The 24,281-nt window shown below is 42.9% G+C and overlaps 1 protein-coding gene across 1 annotated transcript; it reads right to left on the bottom strand.

The window, feature by feature from the left end:
• Positions 1-14,821: 14,821 nt before the first annotated feature.
• On the bottom strand, positions 14,822-16,208 carry LOC119649671 (spidroin-2-like). The gene is made up of 2 exons (XM_038051931.1): positions 16,051-16,208; positions 14,822-15,800 (listed from the first exon to the last, which is right to left on the bottom strand). The coding sequence occupies exons 1-2, from the start codon at positions 16,051-16,053 to the stop codon at positions 14,934-14,936; spliced, it is 870 nt and encodes a 289-aa protein (XP_037907859.1). The 5' UTR covers positions 16,054-16,208; the 3' UTR covers positions 14,822-14,933.
• Between the last annotated feature and the right edge of the window lie 8,073 nt (positions 16,209-24,281).

Raw genomic sequence — 24,281 nt, 5'->3', positions numbered from 1 at the left:
TGACTAAAAAGAGAATTCCGACCCTGCGCCTAATATCGTTCGGCGAGTGGATAATCGAGTCAAAATCAACGGTAAAGTACCTCGGGCTGACTTCTGAACAAGGCTGCGGCTGGAGTTTCGGCGTTAAGTAGCCTAATGACAAACATTAGGGGTCCTACGTCTAGCAGCCGACGTCTCCTGATGAGTTCAAGGCAGTCTGTCCTGCTCTACGGAGCAGAGGTATGGGCTGGCGCTCTTAACAAGGAGGTATATCGTAAAGACACGGGAGCTTTGCGGGTGGAGCCTGCGTACCGCACTGTCTCTGAACCGGCCGTGATGGTGATCGCGGGAGTGATCCCCGTTTCCCTTCTTCCTAAGGAGCGTTAGGCCATATACTAGCGCAAGGGAGCCAAGAGAGGTGGTTGCTCTTGAAGAATGGCTATGCACTCTGGACTAGTGGCAGCTCTCTTGACAAAATGAAACTAGAGGTAGATGGACTGCGCACCTCATCGGCAACTTAAGTGCATGGCTGAATCGGAAGCATGATGAGACTATTTCCTTACCCAATTTTTAAGTGGGCATGGAAGTTTTCACAAGATGGGAAAGGCGCGTTCTCCGGATTGTGTGTTTCGCAATGGAGTTGTGGACGATGCCCACCACACCTTTTTTTTTTGTGGAAGGTGGGATGGGGTTCGTCAGCAGCTCTATTTAAACACAGGGGATCTCTCTCCAGACAATATTGTGGAAGAGATGCTGAGGACTGCTGATAGCTGGAACCGTGTTGCCCATTACATTCGGGCCCTTCTCGTTGCTAAGAAGATAGAACTCGACCGGTGGAGAAGCCGGATGGCAGAGGGTTCCTTGAACTGGCAGTTCCCTTCCTCCTCTCCCCTCCCGCTGGTGAAAGGAATTCGCTGATTTGAAGGCTCCGCAAAACGGGGGAGTTCGGGGACTAGCCCGAAGTAATGTGATAAACGGTTCCAGGCTAGCTCTTTGACGATGGGGAGGTGTTTAGTTGGTAGTCCGATGACTTACCGAACCGGGAGTCCAACACTGTGTGCGTAAATGCATTCACCTACCCTACCCCCGAAAAAAAAAATCCCCCATAATAGAAACATTGAACGGAAATATGTGGAGAAGAAGATGAACTATGAGTCATTGGCTCCGGAAATCAAAAAAATTTGGCATCTCGAGCGGGTGATTGTAGTTTCCATAATATTGTCAGCTACAGGTATTGCACCTAAATCCCTCATAGCTTCTCTTGATGTCTTAATACTTTCGCACAGTCTGGTTCAAACCATGCAGAAGTACACCATTCTGCATACGTGCTCGATGTTGCGGGGAGTTTTCGAGGGATTCTCCCATTAACTTACTACCAACCACTACCACCAGCGCCCTTTTAGACGTTTAGTTTTTAAATAGGTAGGATCGTCCAAGCCTAAATGCTTGGCACTTAGTGCTAGTATTAGGTAAAATCCGCCATCTACCGAGATTGTGATAACTCGGAATAATAATCGTTGGTGCAACCAATTGGATCAGTGCCTTAGAGCACTTCATTGAAGGCCGTAAGAGTAAACTATAGGAGTACCCTAAAGGAAGCAATGTATTCACCCTTGCGCTCGCCCGAGATTATTACCCTGATTTGACTCAGGTGCTCATTCACAGCTGAGTCGACTGGTGTCCGACGTCAAATCACGATACAAACTCCACTGCCACCAGTGAAATTCGAACCGCGACCTTCAGTATGATAACCTTATGCTCTAATCACTATCCGGACACACAATAGTTTTGGAGGACATAATGCTTGAGACGCGATTTTATAAGGATAACAGTGGGGTATTCTAATACTAGATTCAACAGAGTTCATGATAGGAAGATTGTAGTTTGGAATGCTAGCTCAAAGTAAAATGCTTTTTTGTTTCACTGTATCGTCTACTGAGCATCCTTGATAGTTGGCAGTTTGTGTCTCCCCACCACAGTTGCTACATTTATTTACGCTTACATCATCCTTCCTTGGTTTGCAGCTTGATGATGATTACAAATTGCCGCAGATCAAGCAAACGCTTGACAACTTGTTATAAGCTTTTGTGTGGACGAATTCCTGGTTATTTTAACACCGGGGTAGGCTTAATCTTTTCCGAAGTTCTTTGATAGTTATTTTTCGATGAAGTAGATAACGTAGATTGCAATTTTGATGGGTTTCGACTTCAGCTTGCGATTGAATGGTTCCAATTCAACTCGGTAGAAAGGTTGCAAGACTTTTTTCGATTTACACTAGCTTGACTGCACGAAGGATACTGCTTCTTTTATTTCGTCTGAACACAAAGCAGGCCCAATACCTTCTATGACGCCAACTAATCCTTTGCTAGATTTTAGTTGGAAAGTGTAGTAGTGTAACAGGAACCCCTTTTTTCACGCCATTATTGAGTTTGTTATTTCAGTTTCTTTTCAGCAGGCTCAGTTCGTTGACTGGATTCTTCGAGTGATTTAAATCGGTTTTGATTTGAAAAGGTACTGAGTTTTTTGGAGTTGATACTAGCTTGTTCGCTGTAGAGCCCTTCCCAGTCATAAGCCTCTAAACAAATTGATCCTGGGTATATTGGGTGTGTAGTTGCTCGAGATTGCTGTACATTAGCGGTTGGCCCGCCACTATAGTTAATTTCTTTCTACTCGATAACATTATTTATTTTAATTTTATGATTTTTGGAAAATGTTAGCATACGGGGAAAGTTACTTGACATCCGGTGGGATCTGAACCCAAATATCATCGATTTTGCACGCAATGTATAACGGTGTAATCCACTGCATGCGAAGGGATTTCAACTAAATTTTGCATCAATAGGAGTTTATGAGAAAATGAGTGTGCCAGACGACAGCCAGTAAACCAATTTTTATAATGTTTGGTTTTATGCAAAACCTTAAAAAGTCGAAGTGATCGGTTTCAACAAGTCAGCAAGATGAAGTCAATACCTCAATGCATATCTTGTGGAGGCCACATTTGAGCGATAGATTGAGTATTTTGATGAACTGGTCATCGATAAGGATATCGGCGACTTGAATGTCCTGCCCACTGAAAATGACGTTGTCGCTGCTAAGCATGAAATAAACAGTCCGTGTAGGTTATCAGCAAAGAATCATTAGTCGCCAGCAAGTGATTGAATCAGAGCCAAACTGCTTAAACATGGACGAGCTAACAATATGGCGTTAATTTATGCTTAACGTTTGGGACACCGAATAAAAAAGAATGTGTCACTCAGCGCAGAAATTGCAGAGAAAAAACTGAAATCCCAGACGCATTAACAAAAGAGGAAGATTTTGCCCTTGCCGAGATCGGAACCAATATTAGTAGGCCTGGCTAATTCTGTTGTCAAAAACTAGGAGGAAACTTTCCATAACGACATGTGGAAAAGCTCTAATGATGCTACATACACAAAACTTTCCATTTCTGAAGCAAATATATTGCGAAGTCTATGCTGTCGAAAAGGATGAAGACTTGCGGAAGTATTAGTGAATCTGGGATATTCCAGACCAGGGGTGGAGTATAACGAACGAATACACTTAGAGGTTTTGCTACCTAACGTTCACAGATTAAAGCGGCAGGATCAGTCTCGAGACCTTTCACCATCAATAACAAGAAAAAGGAACACTCTATAATGCATTCTGTTTAGTTTGGCCTTGAGAAAGTCGATCTTTAATGCTGAGGTAAATGAGGTATTTTCCTCTTCAAGTTCACCCAGCTGCTAGCGTATACTGACTATTATGACGTAATCAGGAAATATAGATCAATTCAGGTTGAGCAGATGGAGCGAGACCTTGGATTGAACATTAACATCGAAAACAATAAAACATTAAAACAATACAAACATCAAATAGGAATGCTCAACTGAAAGCAGAAAAAAAGTAGAAGAGGACAACTTCAAAACCGTTGAGAAGTACGAAATTACAATCACAATCACAATTACCATAGGGTGTAAGCTCCTGCTGTATAATAAAATGATCTTGCCAGCTTTCATGTATTTTTCCCAAACCTGGGTTCTTAGCAAAAAATGCGAACTCTTAGTCGCAATGAAAAGAAGAGCCCTATGTAGAATTTCCGGACTTCTACAGGAGGATGAATGATCCCGTAGTCTCCATAATAATGAAATTAATCAGTTATACCAAAACCATATGGTCATTGACAAAGTCCAGCTGAACAAGCAAGAGTGGGCGGGCTACCTAAAAGAGCGCGCCCATCGGAACTGACACGATACGACACGACAGATTGGCTCGAATGACAAGACACTACCGAATATTGGTTAATGTATTTGCATGGTATACATATTGAAAACAATGTTAGAAAATATAGGCGATGATGGCTTTACGGTTTCTTACCAGAGCAGAGGTAAATATCAGGCGGTGACTTACCACTGCTTTGGGAGCAGCGTGACCAAAACAACTCGCAGATGGTAAGTGCTCCTTTATATAATTCGCAGAACACAACATGACTACGAATTGCGCAAATTCGCCACATTGACTATAGCTTGGCCAGAGCTGCATAATTTTTTCTTGGTCCTAAGTCCGCATTAACTTAATGCCGGACCGGATCAAATGGGGAGCAACTTACTCCTTCTTTTTCGGTCCACGGACCCCTCGTTTAGGTTTGGCACCCAAACTTTCAAAATATAGACGATGACGACTTTACAGTTTCTTACCAGGGCATAGGCAAATTGTCAGACGCTGCCTCACACGGTGTTCCCAGGGAAGAGGTCTGTTTCGTACTTCCGGCAAACAAATATCTGGTTGTGTCAGATAAATGCCTGCTTCAAGTAGTCTGTTTCTGTTTCAGAAAAATATGTGAGTATGGTTGAGAAATTAGACAGACGGATATCTGTCTGATGTGATGAGAGAACTCAGCCATTTATCTGACTAATGTCTGTCTGACGTGTGAGACAGATACAGACATTTGTCTGATGCAGAAAAAAATTTGATTGAAAACAGACATTTGTCTGATGCAAACATTTGTCTGTCTGATGTCCGAGGTGGGCACAGACCTGTGTCTGCCAGTTGTCTCAGATAGCCGGAGACATTTTCCTATGCCAGACATAAGTTAATAATAATGTTTTCAATATATACACCATGCAAATACATTAGCCAATATTCTGTTGTGTCCTCTGGCTTTCATCCAATGTAAGGCAATTTGTCGTGTCGTTTATCAGTATGTTTATATTTAGCCGGGAAGGGACGTCAACGTGGAGAACGTAGAAAAATAATCATAGAATGCACGTGTTACATATTATTGTACCTAATTATCTTTTGTGAGTCGTTAACTGTATTTTGATCTTGAAGCAGCACCATTTTCTGCCTTTGCCTCTGAATAATATTTTCCAATGCCAATAGAGAAGCGAAGTGAAAAATTATATTGCGTTAATGAAAGATTTCGAAACCCTGGAAGCATTAACTTATCTTGTTTGAAAACTATTCTACAATTATCTAGACAACAATGACAGGTAATTAATTAAAGTATGAAATGAAATTTAAAATAATAATAATTTTCAACTCCGCCGAAGCCGGTCCCAAGCCCGGTTGTGAAAGGAGGAGGGATAGATAGCTTCAGTCTGAATGGCTGTACGCCACCGCAGCGCCTCAGGGGGTAGGTGAAGAAAGTGCAGGAACGTTGCAGTCTTGCAGATTACTCACTAAGGAAGCTATCTACACACCTGGCAGCTAGGGATAAAATGCACCACCAAAAAATGAGAAGAAGGAGAAATTTAAGGTCCGGTACGGATGACCGGCGGGAGTCGTCTGACTTGGTGACTGGGTCGGGCTCTCGTAATGGACAGCACGGCGTCGAAACCGCTAGTCGTGGGGCGGTTCGACGTCTAGGCGCCACGACGACCAGGAGCACAGCTCCGCCTGCTGCAGCTGTTTCGCCGCAATCTGTGGCGACCACTTCAGCAGGTTCGCGTAGGAAGCGAATGAAATGGACTGAAGAAATGAACCTCTTCATCATCCGCTCCTACTACGAAATAACGGCGGGGGCGGGTACAACATCTTACCGCCCCTTGTTGCACCAGAGATTCGTCGAGCGTTTCCCGCAATTCGCGCACGTGACTGTGCAGCGAGTCGCAGATCAGTACCGCTTTATTACTCGCAGCGACACAATCCCGGCCACCATCAGGGAACGTGTTCGACTTGAAGTCATCGGGGAAACTGGTGACCGAGAGTCGATGGGGGCAGAGGCGGCGGCATCAACAACATCACGCCGCACTGCAGGCAACAGGTTCAGTACTCGCCGAAGCACTCTTCTCCATCGTCCAGCTGAGGTTTCCGCTGAGGTTCGGGACGAATTCCAAAGAGCGTGTATAGGATTCTCGGATATGGATCCTTTGCATAGACCAGGCATTCCCAGGCTCTATGCATCTCCAGCAACTCCGGGAATTCTATCTCAAATCAATGATGAGATTGCATCTCGACTGTGTGCTGATATGTCGCTGCTGCAACTACAATCACTTGTGTATTGTGGTGCAGTTGCGGCTATCAGATTGCACGGTCAGAAGATTCGCTTTCGTGTTATTGGTTTGAGTGACAAAAGAGATCCACCATGGAAAATTCGTCTGGAGCGTCGGCGGGACTCACTAAGGCAGGACATTGCTAGACTGATTCAGATCAGCACTGGCAATGCCAGCCGACGGGTGAGAAACAAAGTGCAGAGGGTTTACCGGAACTATGCCATCCCCTGTGAGACACCCGTAGTTGAAATTCTGGACACACTAAAACAGAAACTTTCTGTCATATGCAGTCGGTTACGACGGTATGGCGAAAGTTATTCCAGACGTGTCCAGAATGCAACATACGCGAGGAACCAGCGGAGCTTTTTCAGATCTCTCAACGAATCCCAACAGAGCGCCCAGACAATACAGTTCTCGGTGACGGAAGCGAAAGAGTATTGGGGTGGACTTTGGGGGTTACCTGCCCAGCATGATGAGCATGCTGAGTGGATCACCGCCGAAGGCACCCGCCATGTCAATACACCTGGCATGAATTTCGCGGATGTTACCGAAGAGGAAGTTCGAGGAGCCATAAACAGCTCGAAGAACTGGAGGGGCCCAGGTCTGGATCGGGTGCAGAATTTCTGGTATAAGAAATTTACCAGCGTACACAGTCGGTTGGCACGCAGTATAAATGAGGTCATGAGTCGGCCGGAGGAATTTCCACCTTTCCTCACTGCGGGGATTACCTACCTTATCCCTAAGAAGGACACGGTGCAGGACCCCGCAGACACAAGACCGATCACTTACTTACCAACCCTCTACAAATTCATCACGTCCATTATTAGTGGAAGGATCAATGCGCACCTCGAGACCAACAACATTCTGTCCGAGGAGCAGAAGGGCTGCCGAGTTGGGTCAAGGGGTTGCAAAGAGCAACTCATTATCGACTCGGTAGTTGTAGGACAAGCAACTAGAGGCCAAAGAAACCTCTTCAGTTGCTATATCGATTATGCCAAGGCTTTTGATAGTGTTCCGCATACCTGGCTAATCGATATCCTACATCTGTATCGCATTGATCCGAAACTAATAAAGTTTTTGGCGACAGTCATGGAAGGGTGGCATACCACCTTGTCAGTCCGTACATCTGAGGGTGCTAATACCTCAGAGCCCATCCGTATTCGGAGGGGCATCTTTCAGGGGGATTCATTGAGTCCTCTTTGGTTTTGTATGGCACTGAACCCCCTTTCATGGCTACTGAATGATGCTAGAGGGCATGGTTTTGCAATAAAATATGGCCTACGTGCTAAGTGCGAACTGACACACTTGATGTACCTAGATGACATCAAGCTGTATGCTGGTACTGACAACCATCTTAGAAGTCTGTTGCGAATAATAGACATGTTCAGCCGTGATATTCGGATGGAGTTTGGATTAGACAAATGTCGAATCCAAGCCATTCGCAAAGGTCATCACGAGCCGCATGCCGGACATAGCATTGGTGACCTCCACATCGAAGCTATGACCGAGACAGACTTCTACAAGTACCTAGGAATTCTGCAAGGAACCCATGCTCGAGTTGGTGATCTGAAGGAAGCTCTGCTGTCCGAATTCCTGCGACGTGTAAAGCTGGTGCTGAAATCGCATCTCTCGGGGAAGAATAAAATAAGCGCGTTGAATGTATTCGCTATCCCTTCACTGGCTTATGCATTCGGAATATTGCCGTGGACGAAGACCGACCTGGAAAACGTCCAGCGGCGGATACGGACAACTATGTCCAAATTCCGAATGCATCACCCAAAGTCTGCCGTGGAGCGGATGAACCTGCCTCGTGACATCGGAGGTAGGGGCGTGGTTGACGTGGCGGCACAACATCATCGCCAAGTCGACTCGCTGCGCGCTTATTTTTACAGTAAAGAGCAGGCGAGTCCCTTGCATGCGGCTGTCTGTAAGGCAGACTGTGAACTGACTCCACTTAACTTGAAGGATCGATCTTTCAATCCTCTGAGTGGGGTGAAGTCGGACCAGGAGCGGATCGAGGAATGGAAGTCGAAGGCAATGCACGGTAAACACGTGAGTTGTCTTTGGCAGCCATTTGTCGATTTGCATCTGTCGAAGAGGTGGCTGTGTGCTGGGGAGCTGTTTGCTGAGACGGAGGGGTTCATGTGTGCCATTCAGGATGGCGTGGTCGCCACCCGAGCTTATAAAAAGCTCATCATGAAAGAACGGGTGGAGAACGACCAGTGCAGAATGTGTGGTTCGGCGTTAGAGACGTTGGACCATCTCATTTCTGGCTGTACTGTTATGGCACCGGTGCAATACATCACCAGGCATAATGCTGTATGTAAGGTTATCCATCAAAACCTTGCATATAAGCATGGGCTGATCACGGGAACATGTCCGGTTTACCGATATGAGCCGCAAGCAGTACTTGATAGTTCTGCTTACAGCATGTATTGGGACCGGCAAGTTCTGACTGATCGCCATACCGCACACAACAAGCCTGACGTACTGCTAGTTGACAAGACGGGTCGCTCCGCGTATATTATTGATGTTGCTATCCCCCATAATAGCAACATTGAACGGAAATACGTGGAGAAGAAGGTGAACTATGAGCCATTGGCTCGTGAAATCAAAGAAATTTGGCGTCTCGAGCGGGTGGTCGTAGTTCCCATAATATTGTCAGCTACAGGTATTGTACCTAAATCCCTGACGGCTTCCCTTGATGTCCTGGGACTTTCGCACAGTCTGGTTCAAACCATGCAGAAGTACACCATTCTGCATACGTGCTCGATGTTGCGGGGGGTACTCGACGGATTCTCCCACTGACCTACCACCGGCCACCACCACCAGTGCCCCTTTAGTTTTTAAGTAGGTAGGATCGTCCGAGCCTAAATGCTTGGCACTTAGTGCTAGTATTAGGTAAAATCCGGCATCTGCCGAGATTGTGATAACTCGGAAATAATTTTCCTTTTCTTCTTGGATGAATGAAAATGAAATGTTGACACCATGCGGTATCTCGATTCTCGACTCTAGAAAATGGTGGTCCGCACATTTTAATTTTTAATTATTGGTGTTTAGCCGTTGTTAACACTTACAGGTTCATGGGCAAGTTCAGGCATTGAGTAAGGACAGTCATAATTATTGTAAAAAAACCGATTCGAAGAAACATTGGAAGTAAAATAAACCAAAATTGAAAGCGGCTTAGAAAAAAATATGGAGCACTTGCGAGGAGTAGTCAAGGTTGGCTATGTGAGTTCAAAGGTTAAGGCTAAGGCTAAAATGGAACTTAACGTGGATGCAGATTTCCAATTCTAGCTTATAACGAATTTTAATTATTCTTGCCAAATTTTGTATACATGTATTCGTAGGCAAACAGGCAATATTTCCGCTGTGAAAATTATCCAGTCTGTTCTATGTGTCTCCCCCGCCTACTTTTAGTTTCCAATGATCTCGCTACTTAAAGAAGATCGCTCCATTCCCATTCACTGCTCTGGCACCCTTCCGTTTGGAATGGTGTATTACACGCTGCATCGGAATAATTATAAGTTCTGAGCTCCTATATCGGAAGTGGTAATTATTAAGGTTTTCGGGGAAACAAAACCGTCTGCCAATCATACGAGATTTACTCCTGAATGGCTGGAGCTATCGTTACGAAGTTTGGTAAAAGTATGAGGTCTGTAAACACGTAACGAATTGCATCATTTCGTGTTAGGATTAAGAGAAGGCTCTCCATATATGCGAAATGGGGCTTCAACATTTTTTTGATCCAATATGGTGTTCGAATTCGTCATTTTCGAAGTTTTGTCATTGCTTAGAAAGGGGAAGAGAGACGGAAACTATCCATCCAAAAAATTTTAAAAGAAATAGTGTTGTTCATGTTGTTGCGTGGTATCTAGGCTTCCAAATAATCCGTCCGTTACGGTCTTGAATGAAGTGCTCTAACACACTTCAAGGCCCTGATCCAATATGGATTGTTGCGCAACGATTATTATTATAATTGTAAATTATTATATTTTAAAAATTAACTGTAAACCCTCCTTAAGTTCATCCCCAGTCCGGAAATCATTATACAGGTAAATTCAGTGGAAATCCTACTATTGTTATTGTAGGTCAAATTTACCTAATTCGCGTCAAAATGCTACTCCCTAAAAGATAAAACGTAATTTTCACGTCGAGTTGAATATTAAGTATATTCAACGTTTGTACACTATGGGCTATATAGCAATGGAGCTATCGTGTACCCAAATATTGTCACATAAGATTAAAAAGACTTTTCATACATGAAGCGCCGGATTTCCGGTTTCCGATTTGTTTGATCTTCCCAAAATGTTGCATACACCTTTTACACACTAGCAGCTTCTAGTTGAACCTAAAAATTGGGAAATATTATTTAAAGAAAATATTTTTTAAAGGACAAAGGATTAAAGGATTTTGGTTTAAACATTCATTCATTTTTAATAAAATTAGAAAACTTTTAACATTTTTGATGTTCAACTGGGAACTATACACGTCAATAGTATACCGTGCCAATTTTATTTTCCAAATAAAAATTAAGGATGCTAGGCTGAACACCGATTTGGCATTTCGTTTGCAATGTCCTTGAGACAAGTAACCGTGATGGGTGATTTGAAAGCCAAAGTAGAGTTTGACAACTGCTAATTAGAACTTTTGTTGGGGAAACCAGGCCTTTTCGACCATATCGATAATGGTGAGAGGTTTGTTTATCTCTGGAACCCTCGCGTTGGTCGCACAATATTCCAGTGTAGAGCTGGAGAGCCTCTATTCTTCATCACGCAACGCTAAATGCTTATATGATCCATTAGAAGAGCGACCCAGCTAATCGAATGGCAGATATCTTGCATAATATTTCTGAGATTCAGATCCTTTGTGGGTGCTACTCAGGACACCGGCCACGTCGAAAGGAAGCGACGAAATCTGGCTAACTGTTGAATCATGGAAATGGAACGATGCACATAAGGGACTGGCGAACCTATTGATCGCTGCAAATGAAGGCGAGCGTGACGCGCTCTTGCTACGATACTGGGCAAAATCCCGAGAAATTCAGCCGGCAAAGTTCCACCTCTAATGGTTCAAATGACTAATCACCGTAACTTGCGGATGCGGGTTCTTCCAAAAGAGTTGAAATCATCGCGACCATCAGCCTCATTAGAGTAAAGCCGCTGGGTTTGACGGCTTTTTGCAGAGATTCGTTGTAGTTTTCTACAGTTTCTCTAGAGCTGCTATTTCTATTTATATAAAATTATTGGCAACCCGGAATCTTTTCTCGATTAACAGAGAGTTTGAGCGAAAAAAATCATATGGTGCATAGTGGTAAAATTTTACAGTAATTTGCACTCGAAAGGGAAGTCCACTAGGGTTGCATCTATCATCATCATCATTTCTACGTGTTATCGGTGACATTCGCTATCCTGCCTTGCGCAGAAGTCAAGGGGTTTGTTCCATTGACAATGACATCTTTCCTCAAACGCCTCGACTACGCTGATGATATTTCCTTGCTCTCTTACATAGTTATGGACCTTGGTCAAACTGGCTCTGAATTTGAAGAAGATGGCAGGTAGCATCGGACAGAGGGCAAACATCACCAAAACCGAAATTCCCAACCTAACTGGTCGAAGCACTTAACCTATCTGTACTAATGGGAAAAACATTGAAGGCGTTGATCAGTTTGGAAATCTCGGAAGCGCCATTTCTACCAATGACAGCACCATTAACAGCACTTTATCCGTCTTAGCTTCTTTCATGGAAGTCCAACAGTGCAGTCATTCACACCAACATCTAGTTGATACTGATCAGCGCTAATGTTCTTCCAGTGTTATCATATGGTTGCAGCACATGCAGCAATTTAATTTGAAGCGGATTTGCTATATAATAACTGATGGGTATGGAAATATACTCAAAATGCCGTAGTCTGCAAAGCTGTAAAATTCTTGCAATTTCGCAGATTCGCAATTTCCTAGAGTGCTTTATTTTAAAAAGTTAATCCCTTGAAAAAAGTGTCGTTGGTGGAATCCCATAAAGCCAGAGTATTATTATTAGAAATATGAGTTAGTTACCTGTGCTAAGTAAGCCTTCGCTGACTTCGAAATCAACCTGAAAGTTGTGCTCATACTTTCGGGGAAATCTTATACGTTCTAGAGTTGTTAATTACTCCAAAGGTTTAATATTATGGGCAGTGAAATCAACCCCTCATCAAGCCCTGCACTATTTCCAATTGTTAAAGGAAAACATTGCAGCTAACCGAAATACTTAAAAAATCAAAAAGCGAAGATCAAATCTACATTATGTTGGCCTGTGAGTTAGGGTTAAAGATACACTCAAAGTTTTCTCTGTTTGGCGTAAGAGGCAACCAATTGGGAAAGAATTTTGTAGGCTAGGGCCCTGAAAGTTTACTCCTACCGACACGTCAAGAACGCGTCGGGTAGGAACCAACGGCAAGGACCTCCTTTAAGAATCCTCGCCTCCTCCAACTCGAGAGAGAATTCCAAAGATATAAGCTGGACATTCTGGTTCTAAGCAAAGTAAGACTGTGGGACTTTGGAAAGTACCCCTCTCCCTCTTGTGGTAATGTGCCTTTATACCATGGAAAGCCAAGTGGTAGTGTAAGGAGCGCTTTTTTGACTTGGGGGCCAGTTTCTGAAAGACTTCTGATTGTGATCATGATGGGTGTTCTGAATGCTAAGGTGGGTTCTAACGACACCTTACTCGACCATAACGATAATTTTTGCGACTTCCACCGCTTCGTCATTGGTGGCACATTATTCGAGCACAGAGCCCGCCGTAAGGTCAGTTTAGTTTCAACTAGTCGACATTGCACGAGCAAATAGATCGACCGCTTCGCAATTAACAGTAGATGTAAGAGCTGTCTCCTGGATGTGCGTAACCAGATAGGTACTCACATCGAAAAGCGTATTACTTCCGCCACTTTTTGCACTTTTTGAGCTACGACCCTCAAGTTCAACATTGTCTGCTTCTATGATCCAGTTGTCGGTCGACAGTAGGAGAGTTATCTTGCTGATCCGATGCAGATATATTGATTAGCTGAGAATATCGATGAGGACTGGGTTAACATCGGATGCTGCGCCGGTCGTCACTCATGTTCGAAGGGGCGTCATAAAGTCTAGCGGACTACAGAATCGTGGAAGCGGACTTGAAGGCTTTATTGGCCGCTAGAAATTCAGCGCACCGTGCGCCATAGTCGGTCAGGGAAGTGGAAGATGCCGTAGCGTGCGATGACTACAAAAATTATACCACACCACGAAAAAGCTTGCATATGGTCAAAAATCTTTCGATGTTTCGGTGAAGGACGTTAACGGTCGACTTCCCATCTACCATGACGAGCAGCCAAAGAGGTGGAAAGAACACATCACCACGATTTACAACCGTATCACACTTGGCGAAGTTCAACCTCCTGTGGATGAAATGGCTAGTCACCGATTACGGACAGTTCCTCCATGCAGAAGAGAAATCATTTCGGTAATGAATGCACTCAATCGGAGTAAAACCGCCGGACTTGACGGTCTCCCGGCAAAGTTATCGCTGCGCCTGAACTTAGTGCAAATCTACTATTTCCATTCGTATGAAATGCGAATCCGGGATACTTCCCAGTGTGTGGAAGAAGGGGATGTTCGTTGATATTTCATAGAAAAGCACCCGTTTTGAGGGTGACAATTGGAGAGGTGTATGTATCCTCCCTGCCATCGCGAATATCATAGCTACAATTATCCTGGAACGCTTCAAACAAGATATCGAAAACTCGATCGATAGAGGGAAGACTGATCTCTACCCCAGATCCTTCTGCATTGACGACATCAAGACCCTACGAATCATTTTGTAACAGTCTGCGGTTTTTAGATTTTCGCATCACCTACTCTTCATTTATTTTGTGGGCAGGAAGCGTATCTATTCAGGACGGGCATTCCGTTGGACTGAAGATCATTGTCATTGTACTCACCATATCTGCGTTAATGGGCAGAGCATCGAAGGCGTCAATCAATTTGTATACCTAGAAACTGATTATACCGCGAAAACAGTTTATCTTGCTCAAAGCTTCTGCACGAAAATTTAATCTAATTGAATATGGAAAAATGCGGAAATGATAACAGATTTCAATACTATGGGCTTCAGTGAAGTATCCCGGTTTCAAGCCACCACATTCCACTATTTTTGCGCCATTCCTTTTTATGCGTTATCAACCAAACAAAATCCATCTTTTTATTTGTTTTTGGGGTAATAACCTCAATCTTTCAGATGTACGAGAAAAAGGATGATTTGGTTTCTACAATTATTATTAAAGACGTAAAGAGCGTACTTTGCATATAGTGTGTGTAGTGAAGAATAAAAAATCGGCACAATTTTAATTTCAGAACTGTTCATTAAATGTCTCCATTTTTATTATTTATCCACATTATGCAGTAAAAGGAATTTACATAATCTACCGTTTAGCCCGAGTTTAACGGAACACTCTCATTGTAAGTTGGGATTCTTGTATCTGTATCCATCCTCACTTAACGTATGCGCAGGTTCAACATCATTACTGATTGCTGGTGGAATGTATTGGTTTTGTGGATTTGGATGTCGGCCACCGGCCAATGAGCCAGATGATTGGAATGGAGAGCTACCGGATGGGCCAAATGAACCAGGGCCTCCTGGAGCGCGTCCGGTTGGTCCTCCAACAGGTGAAGGGTACTGTTGTTGGGGATTTTCACCACTTGGCCCTTGGCCCAGTGGGCCTGGTCCATGACCCGCGGGTCCGTGACCTCCTGGAGCTGGTCCTTGACTTCCTGGAGCTGGTCCGTGACTTCCTGGAGCAGGCCCGTGACCCCCGGGAGCTGGTCCAGTCAAATCACCACCGGGTGGAAGGTATTGTTGTTGGGGAGCATTACCACTTGGTCCTTGTCCAGGGAATTGTGGTGATGGGCCAGCTCCAAACTGCGGAGATTGTCCAGATCCGAACTGTGGAGATGAAGCAGGTCCACTGCCATGTGGTTGATTAGGAGCGTTGTAGAGTTGAGATGGCTGAGGAGAACCTCGGAATCCCGGTCCTTGAGGCCTGGCTCCGAAAGAAGGCTGTCCGTTTGGTCCTTGTCCTGGGAATTGTTGACCTGGGGCAGTGTATTGACTGCCTGGTTGCGCTGGCGAAATTTGATTTGTTGGCGGTAGGTATTGTTGTTGTGGGCGTCCGGCGCCTAGCTGGCCGAAACCATCAGTGAAACCTCCACTACCGGGCGAGGGTTGCTTGTAGTGATATCCATCGGCATCCCGAACAGTGTCTAAATGCGATACGTCCGCTGATGCCAAAGCAACTACTGCCAGTCCCAGAATGAATGATTTCTGCGAAAGAAAAACGGTAAACTTAGAACCATGGAAATGCTGTATGGAACATTTTGAGGATTTTCATAATCCTTAATTACAAGTTGGTAGTGATGAGCAGTCGAAAATATTGCGTAATAGTTTGGTATTATCCAATTTGTATTATTAGAACTTTCCATGGGAATTCTCCTACCGGATATTCCGAAAACACTGGTCATCGCTTTTTATTTATTCGATTCTGCTTAATCACTGCTAGATCGCGATAACTTACCATTTTGGTAGAGATTCTGATTTGTTTGGGTGAAGTGAACCGGAGCCCGACAAAGTCTAGATTGCCAATGAATTCGCGAATATCGATATTTATATGATTGAACTGAACGGAAAGGACGCTCTTCCAAGATCATCTATCTCAAGCGCCAAGTTCCGAAACCATCTACCAACGATTTGATTTATTTTTTGCTGTACTTGCAGCCATTTATTATTGCGTACGTTGAAGATTTAAGTGGGTACTAAGCGTTTATGAATTGCTCACATCAGTTGAGATTGGGGGCCACTGAATTTGCACTCAGTATTTGTTATTCATATGTGCCTAAACATGTTCATTTTTTACTGGTCTTGCATAGACCTAAGATCAGCCAGATTTCCTAATAATAACATTACGGATTAGAGTGGCAAATTTGCTGAGGCTTCATTTGAGATGATGAGTTCGACCCGGGGTATTCTTTTTTGCAGCTTAAAAGGCGTTTAATTTCCTAGAGAAAAGGGGAAGAAAAACGGGGATATACGCTATTATTCTAAACTGAATTTATCTTTCGCGTTCTAGCGAAAAGTTGGATACGTTGAAATTAAAGGCGATAAAAAATTGAATAAAGGAGGAACAATTTTTTTTTTAATGACGACTAGAATTTGTTCATGAAGTAGCAGACGGAATTTTTATGTTCATATCTTAGTTCTAAATATAAGATTGGAATACGAGATCTCAGCAAATATGCTTCCATTATAATTGGAAGGTCAAAACAATGTAAATAAATAGTGAATACTGCCTACATTGAGATGAAAGTCATGCTGGGCATTTAATTTTACAAAGGTTGTTGTAACGAATAGGTCTTAGTTAGCGTTGGTCATGTCACAAGCTTTTAGCCAATATCATGTGTTTCGTAGAGAGCGGGTGCACTGGACAAAAAAAACTAGACAATTTTCGGGCTAATTATGCTTTATTCAAAAAAGGCTCGGACAAAATTTCAGCTAATAAAAGTACAACTTCAATGGGGTGAGTGTTACGTTTACGTGCTTTATATATTCTAAATATGCTGATGCAATTGACCGGTGTACACTTGCATTTTTGTAATTTGAAGAAATCAAAAATGCTGACATTGTGTCTAGACTTTAGACAGGTGTCCAATTTCTAGTTTGCAAGTGAATTTTGTTGTTTTGGAATTTCTAGATATTATTCCTATTACTTAGCTTGGAATTTATCTGACTAAGTATTTTAGTTACGTTGTCATCTGATGACGTATACATAACTTGCATGACACACATGGCATCTTAGAGATTAGATTTCACGATCTTCATCCTTATGAAACCCATAACCTTTCTTATCCGTTGATTAGAAGAATTCTCTTCAGTTTTGCCATGGGACAAGTTCCTAACTCAATTTGAGAAAAAGCGTTACAATAAAAATTGGTTTATAAAATCTACTTACTATTCTGAATAAAAGAAACGAAGCTACTTGAATTGAAACCTCGTGGAAGCCGCGATAAATATAAATGTAAATTAAAAAAAGGAAAAATTTGAAGGCAAGAAATAAAGGCAGACTTTATAGAATCATACAGTGTGAACGCAAATTAAAAGTCGGTATCATTCGACTTCACACCTGCTGAATCCTATATATGTAAGGGGGAGCAAAGCCCATGCAGTGGATTATCTGCTTACGAGGATTCACTTCAAATTCTTGTCCTTGTTCCTCTGTCGCTTGGAATGTACACCTAATTGTCCCCATTCAATTTACTCTCCACATTAGGATAATAATATGTTTTTGGTTCTCTTTGCCCCAAACTCAGTATCCACAGTAAAGCTTGCCATTTCAATCTTTCTTTTTAAGGAGTAATTCTAGAATTTGCCCATTTTATTAATATTCTACATAGATTAACCTTTTTAGTTTTAGTTTAATCGTGATATTTGGTGTCATTGAAACTTCATTCTCAGTTGAATGTTGACATACGAGTGCTTTGAGTGTCCTTCTATCATTTCGCACTAAAGCGGATTTAGAAAACAAATATGACGAACTGCGGCAGCATAACTTCCTGTTTTCAAAACTCAATAAAAACTATTGTATGCATGGGAAAATGGGAAAATATTTATTTATTTTTTATAATGTAGGTACATGTCTAAAGTTTTTATTTACATTGTTTTGAAGATCAAATCTGTTAGGTGACGTCCCCCATTCTCCATACATTGCGTAAACCGATGGCAATTTCTTCTTGGATGTTGGTCTTCAAATCTTGTAGGCTTCTTGGACGGTTCACATAAACACGGGATTTCAAAAAACCCCATAGAAAAAAATCACAAGGGGACAGATCGGGAGAGCGTGCCAGCCATTCCAAATCGTCTCTAATTGAGATAAGGCGCTCTGGAAAGTGTTCCTTCAAAACAGCCATCGATGCTCTTGAAGTGTGTGTTGTTGCACCATCTTGTTGGAACCAAGTGTCCCCCAAATCCAAATTTTCTAGCCGTGGGAAAAAAAAATTCTGTAGTATGTTTACATACCGGTCCGAATTCACTGTCACTGTAACCTCATTTTCCTCAAAAAACCAGGGACCAATAATTCCAGCTGAGGAAATTGCACACCACACTGTGACTTTGGGTGAATACAAAGGCTTTTGATGCAATTCCCGAGAGTTGGTGTCAGCCCAGTAGCGGAAGCTTTGTTTTATTTCCGAAATGCACGCTGTGTTGCAATAACCGAACATCCGCTTGAAAAGTAAACCTCAACGGCAAAGACACGCTCCTCACTATTCCAACGCATGATGGCGACTAAACTGTGTCGGGACAAAACTTTACAGTATCCCCTCTTGAACGAGACCACTAGCGCTCCGCTATGACATTAACTAACTGAGTGGCGCGCATTTTAAAAAAGGAAGTTATGCTGCCTCACTCTGTACTTACTGCAACGTGTTTCGAATTTATCAGTTGCTACCGTGAAGTAGTAGCGGTTTGTGGTTTAATTTTCAAAGTACGGAGTCATCCTCAAGGATGGCAAACCAGTTTACGAGAAGTCTTCTATCATACTTTGTATTTAATCATCTCTGTTACTGATTACATATTTCACGGATGTTTTAATTACCTGCATTTTGCAGTTTTTTTTAAAATCATTTTTATTTTTAAGAAATAGGTAACAATAGTATATGGATTGGAAAAATGAACAATAAAAAACAATCTTTTAAAATAACAAAAATAACTTAAATCTAATGGCCACTGTGGGCTCTCAAAATTTTTGAATAACGATTTACAGACAGAGAAGAGAAACAGTAAGAAATGAAAATCTAATTTTACAATAAGTTGTCGGGAAATGGTCAAAAACCCGACAGAATTCACTTGGCCTTAGTGGCAAATAAAGAAATATAAAAAGTAATAATAAATATTCGATCGCTTCAAAAGACACTTTGAACTTAAATTATTGTTTTTAAAACTATCATAATTATAGATTTTATATTACACATTTTTTCTTTTTTTTTAAAATAACATCCATACAAAAAAAAAACAAACAAAAAACAAAACAAAGAATAATAACGTATGTATTTATAAGTTACAACTGGAGACAAAATCAGCACCCGTTCAATGTATACATATTTACAAAGCCCCACCAAGAAACAAATGGCAGGACTGAGCACGGCCACCGCTAACCGGCATCCCGCAGCCACCAGTACCAAGATTTCTCTTTTTCATCCCGCTTAATGTCAATTGCTCTCGCTCTGGAGTATCTCCAGTCGAATCCCGGAGCCCCCACTGTCAAATTCGGGGGGTATTCTATCCTTTTGTCCGTGGCCCGCCTATGTATATGATACATAACCGGATCACCGGCAGAATCAAGAATTAGACCATTCCTGTCAAGATACACGAACGCTTCGGGAGGAATGAAGCCTGTCGTGAGAGTTTTCTCGAAATATCCATCATTTGGGTAGAACGGCTGCGAAACCCAAGGGTTTTCACCATGCGAAGCAGATCGCACTATATGATTCCGAATCAATCTGACGATAACTGTATCGATTCTTGGCACAGCAGCAGCTGCATACATCACTTCATTAGTTACATAGTGCTCATAGTTTGACGAAGCAGTCCTATTAAGCCCCGTGCAAGCACGCAGACATTTCCGTTCAAAGATCCTTATTTTCTCCATTTGGCTAGCACTCAAATTAAACCAGATAGCACACCCGTAGGTAAGCACCGGTCTAACCAAAGTAAGATAGCAAATAATCTTAACTTTCCGGCTAAGATGTGGAGCATAAAAGAGTCTTCGAAGAGACATGAATGCCTTGCGAGCGCTTTCTAGCGCGACTTTAACGTGCTCGTTAAATTGGAGACGCTCGTCAAGACGCACACCCAGGTATCTAACGCACTTCTTATGAGGAATGCGCTCAGAACTATCCTCGTTCGCGACAATGTGGAAATCTCTCCAATTCCTTTTCAAGTTCCTACTGGCATACGCCAAGGAATTTCGAAACAGAATCGTTTCACACTTTTGCGCATTGATTTTCATCCGCCAACTGTTCGTGAAGAATTTAATATCATTGAACATCTTCTGAAGTTCAACTTGCACCTCACTTCTTGTGCGCCGTGTAGGCTATCAGATCGTCAGCAAAGGCAACCAACGACCTTTTAGGAGATTTATTAAAATCGAAAGAATTGAGCAATTCGCCGGCAAATACCGCAAAAAGTGTAGGCGCAGTCACTGTCCCTTGCTGTAATCCATTCAGAACATGAAATTCTCTGTTAGTAGTGAGATTTCCGTCCGTAATAACAAAGCACTTGCCATACAGCATACTACACATCATCGCTACGAGGTGACTGGGAAACTCATTCTTCAGGAGCCTGAAAATCAGTCCATCCAACCAGACGGTATCAAAGGCTTTCTCCATGTCTATAAGGCAAGCGCCTACGCACTCACCATAGTTAATCCGCCAGCAAATATCAGACGTTACCTTCGTTATTGCATGTATTGTCGAATGTCCAGATCGAAATCCGAATTGCGCGTTCGGCAATAATTCCTTCTTCTTGATATGCCCGTTCAAGGCTTTCAATACCAAAACCTCAAACACCTTGCTGATGTTAGGCAGCAAACTGATTGGGCGGTAGCTTTGAGGGCTGGATGAATCCTTCCCTCTCTTTAAAATCGGGAATACTCGGGCTTTCTTCCATTGTCCTGGAAAGAAGGAATTGTTCAATAAATTATTGAACAAAATGCAATAATTACGAATGGCAATGTCTGGTAAATGCCTGAGGACCACGTTGGGAATGCCATCCATACCGGATGATCCCTTATTGTTCACTCTTCTGAATATGGAAGTTAACTCAACACATGAGACAAAGTAATCAAGCAGATTATCACTCGGTATGAGATCAGCCTGCAACGCAGAGCTAAATTGGAGAACTGTGGTGCCGTTCAGGCTATATTTGAAATTGTGGACATCTCGTTCTACAATTTCCGAAAGTTGCGTTGGCTCTAAGTCCGTTCTGTGCATTTTGCAGTATACATTGTAGAAAATGCCCTTTATCCTGTTTTTGTTCATTTATCTTGAACTGATAAATTTTCGCAAAGCAGGTTCTGGGGCTCGTCCAGATTCTCATTGTTTGGGTATCCTTCGTAGCCACAATGTATTCCACTGCTATTACCCGTGTCTCTTTTCATTTGCCGCTCTCTTATAAGAAGAAGAAAGTAGAGTAATATCACGGAAATACTGGTATCCCTCACACAAAACCCTCAATGTCTTTAAAGGTTCTATGACCCCTTAATCTATTTACCTTTCAATATGTAATACTAAAGTATAAAACCTCCCGCTAACTCGATTAATGCAGCTAACATATCATTATCATTAAAATTGGGGTCCGGTCTAGGCTTGCATTTCTAGGCAAGTCAAGAAATTCCCTCTTTTGTGCCGAGAATCACCAATTCGTAATTTCTAAAAGCTGCCTGGAGTTCTGATCTTCGTCATTGCTCCATCTCAGGTAGGAACTGCTACGTCTTCTATCTCATCAATGCCACTATAGACTACGCACTTCGACTCCACTTCCTCCGGACGAGGTAGCAACAAGAAAAAATAATATAAGTGAGAAGACGCAACTTTGACGAAATCCGGTTTGGGCCGCAAGATCTTTTAAGATTTTGCTGCAGCATGTAACATTTTACACTATCGTATGTCTCTCGCGACAGCATAGCCCGGTAAGTTGAAGCTTAAGTCTTTCATGCTTTTCGTAAGAAATGGCTAAAGGGGTAGAGATTTGTGGACTAGCAACATCCAAATTTTGAAATTTTATTGTTACGGAAGCCTCAACAATGCCTCGGATAAGGACTGACCTCACGTCAAAGCCCTTTAGCCATCAAAAACAGAATATGACTGGCTCCTGGAATATACCCACACTGGTCGAAAACGGTAGTGAAGATCGGTTTCTCCAACATGAGTGGGAATTCCAGCGATATAGACTTGACATTCTGGGCCTAAGTAAAGTAGGATTGGTGGGATTCTAAAGAGTACTCCTCTCCTTCTTGTCGCAATGTGCCTTTGTACTCTCGAAACCCAAGTGATCGCAGACACAAATTTGGTGTCTGGTTGCTTCTTCTGATGGCGCGCTATCTTGACCTAGGAGTCGGTTCCTGACTTCCTGAGACTTCCGATATAGTGGAGGAGAATGCTTTTTATGATTAATTAAACGCAGTTCAGGAGAAGCTTCCTAAAGGTTATATTGTGATTGTTATGGGTGATCTGAATGCAAAGATGGGATCTGGCAACATCTTACTCGAATATGTAATGAAAAAATACGGTCTTAGCGACCGCAACGGCAATGGCGGGAGATTCGTGGTTTTCTGCAACATCCACCGCCTCGTCATTGTTCGCGCACAGAGATTGTCATAAGTTCAGTTGGGTCTCAACCTGCCGACGTCGTACGTGCAAACATATCGACCATTTCGCAATCAGCTGTAGATTAAAGAGTTGTCTCCTGAATGTGCGTAACAAGAGAGGCGCCAACATCGGCCTCGAGAGGATAACCATCTGATGGTCACTTGCGTGTTGCGTCCGTCATTTCTCGAAAGGTTGGGACGCGGCGACCCCCAAGTTGAACATTAACCGGTTATATGACCCAGCCGTCGCTCGAAAGTGGGAGAGCTATCTTGCTGATCGCACGATAGATATACTAAGTAGCTCGCCTGAGAATATGGATGAGCCGGGTGTCCGGGTGCTACACGGAAATTTGCTATTGCGCTCGACAGAGAAGCGGAAGATTCGGCAGATCGCAATGATTTCAGAAATGTATACCATATCACAAAATAGTTTGCATGTGGTCACAAATCTTTTGATGGTCCTGTGAAGGACGCCAATGGCCGACTTCTCATCCACGATTGTGAACAACTGAAGAGGTGGGAAGAATACTTCACCATGGTTCTTAAATGTATCGCATCCGTTGAAGTTCCACTTCTTGTGGATGAAATGGCTAGTCACCGTAACTTGCGAGTACCGACTGTTTCTTCAAGCGGAAGAGAAATTATTTCGCCCGTTAATGAACTCAAATATAGTAAACCCCCTTTTTCGAGAGAACGAAAGCAGGGAATGATCGTCAAGATCCCAAAGAAGGGGACCCGTTTTGAATGTAACAATTGGAGGGGTATCTGCGCACGCAACTCGCTACCGTTTGGAAAATAATAGCTAAATTAATCATCATCATCATCAACGGCGTAATAACCGGTATCCGGTCTAGACCTGCCTTAATAAGGAACTCCACACATCCCGGTTTTGCGTCGAGGTCCACCAATTCGATATCCCTAAAAGCTGTCTGGCGTCCTAACCTACGCCATCGCTCCATCTTAGGCAGGGTCTGCCTCGTCTTCTTTAATGCTGTAACTAATCAAAGAACATTTCGAAAGAGATACGATACGACACAGAGTAGGCTGGTTTCCGGTAGGGATCCTTCTGCATTAATCACATCATCGCCCTTCGGATTTGTTTGGAACAGTGTGCGGAGTTTAGATCTTTGTTGCACCCAATCTTCATCGACTTTGAGAAAGTTTCCGATGGTATGAACAAGGAACATATCTAAAATTATCTACGCAGGAGGGGCCGGAGAAGGAATAGCTATTATCGGAGCGACATGTGGTGGCGTAAAATGTCCCAGGTTGCTTTGAGGTAAAATCTTGGGAGGTTTTGAGGTCCAAACCGAAGCCCGTTAGGGTTGCATTCTGTTCCTGTTATTATTTCTTCTTGATATCCGTGACGTTCTTCATGCTGCCGTGTC

This window comes from Hermetia illucens, chromosome 2 (genome assembly GCF_905115235.1).
Source record: "Hermetia illucens chromosome 2, iHerIll2.2.curated.20191125, whole genome shotgun sequence".
NCBI classification, from domain to species: Eukaryota; Metazoa; Arthropoda; class Insecta; order Diptera; family Stratiomyidae; genus Hermetia; species Hermetia illucens.
The sequence above is the reverse complement of the archived record's forward strand: the minus strand, read 5'-3'. Positions and strand labels throughout refer to the sequence as shown.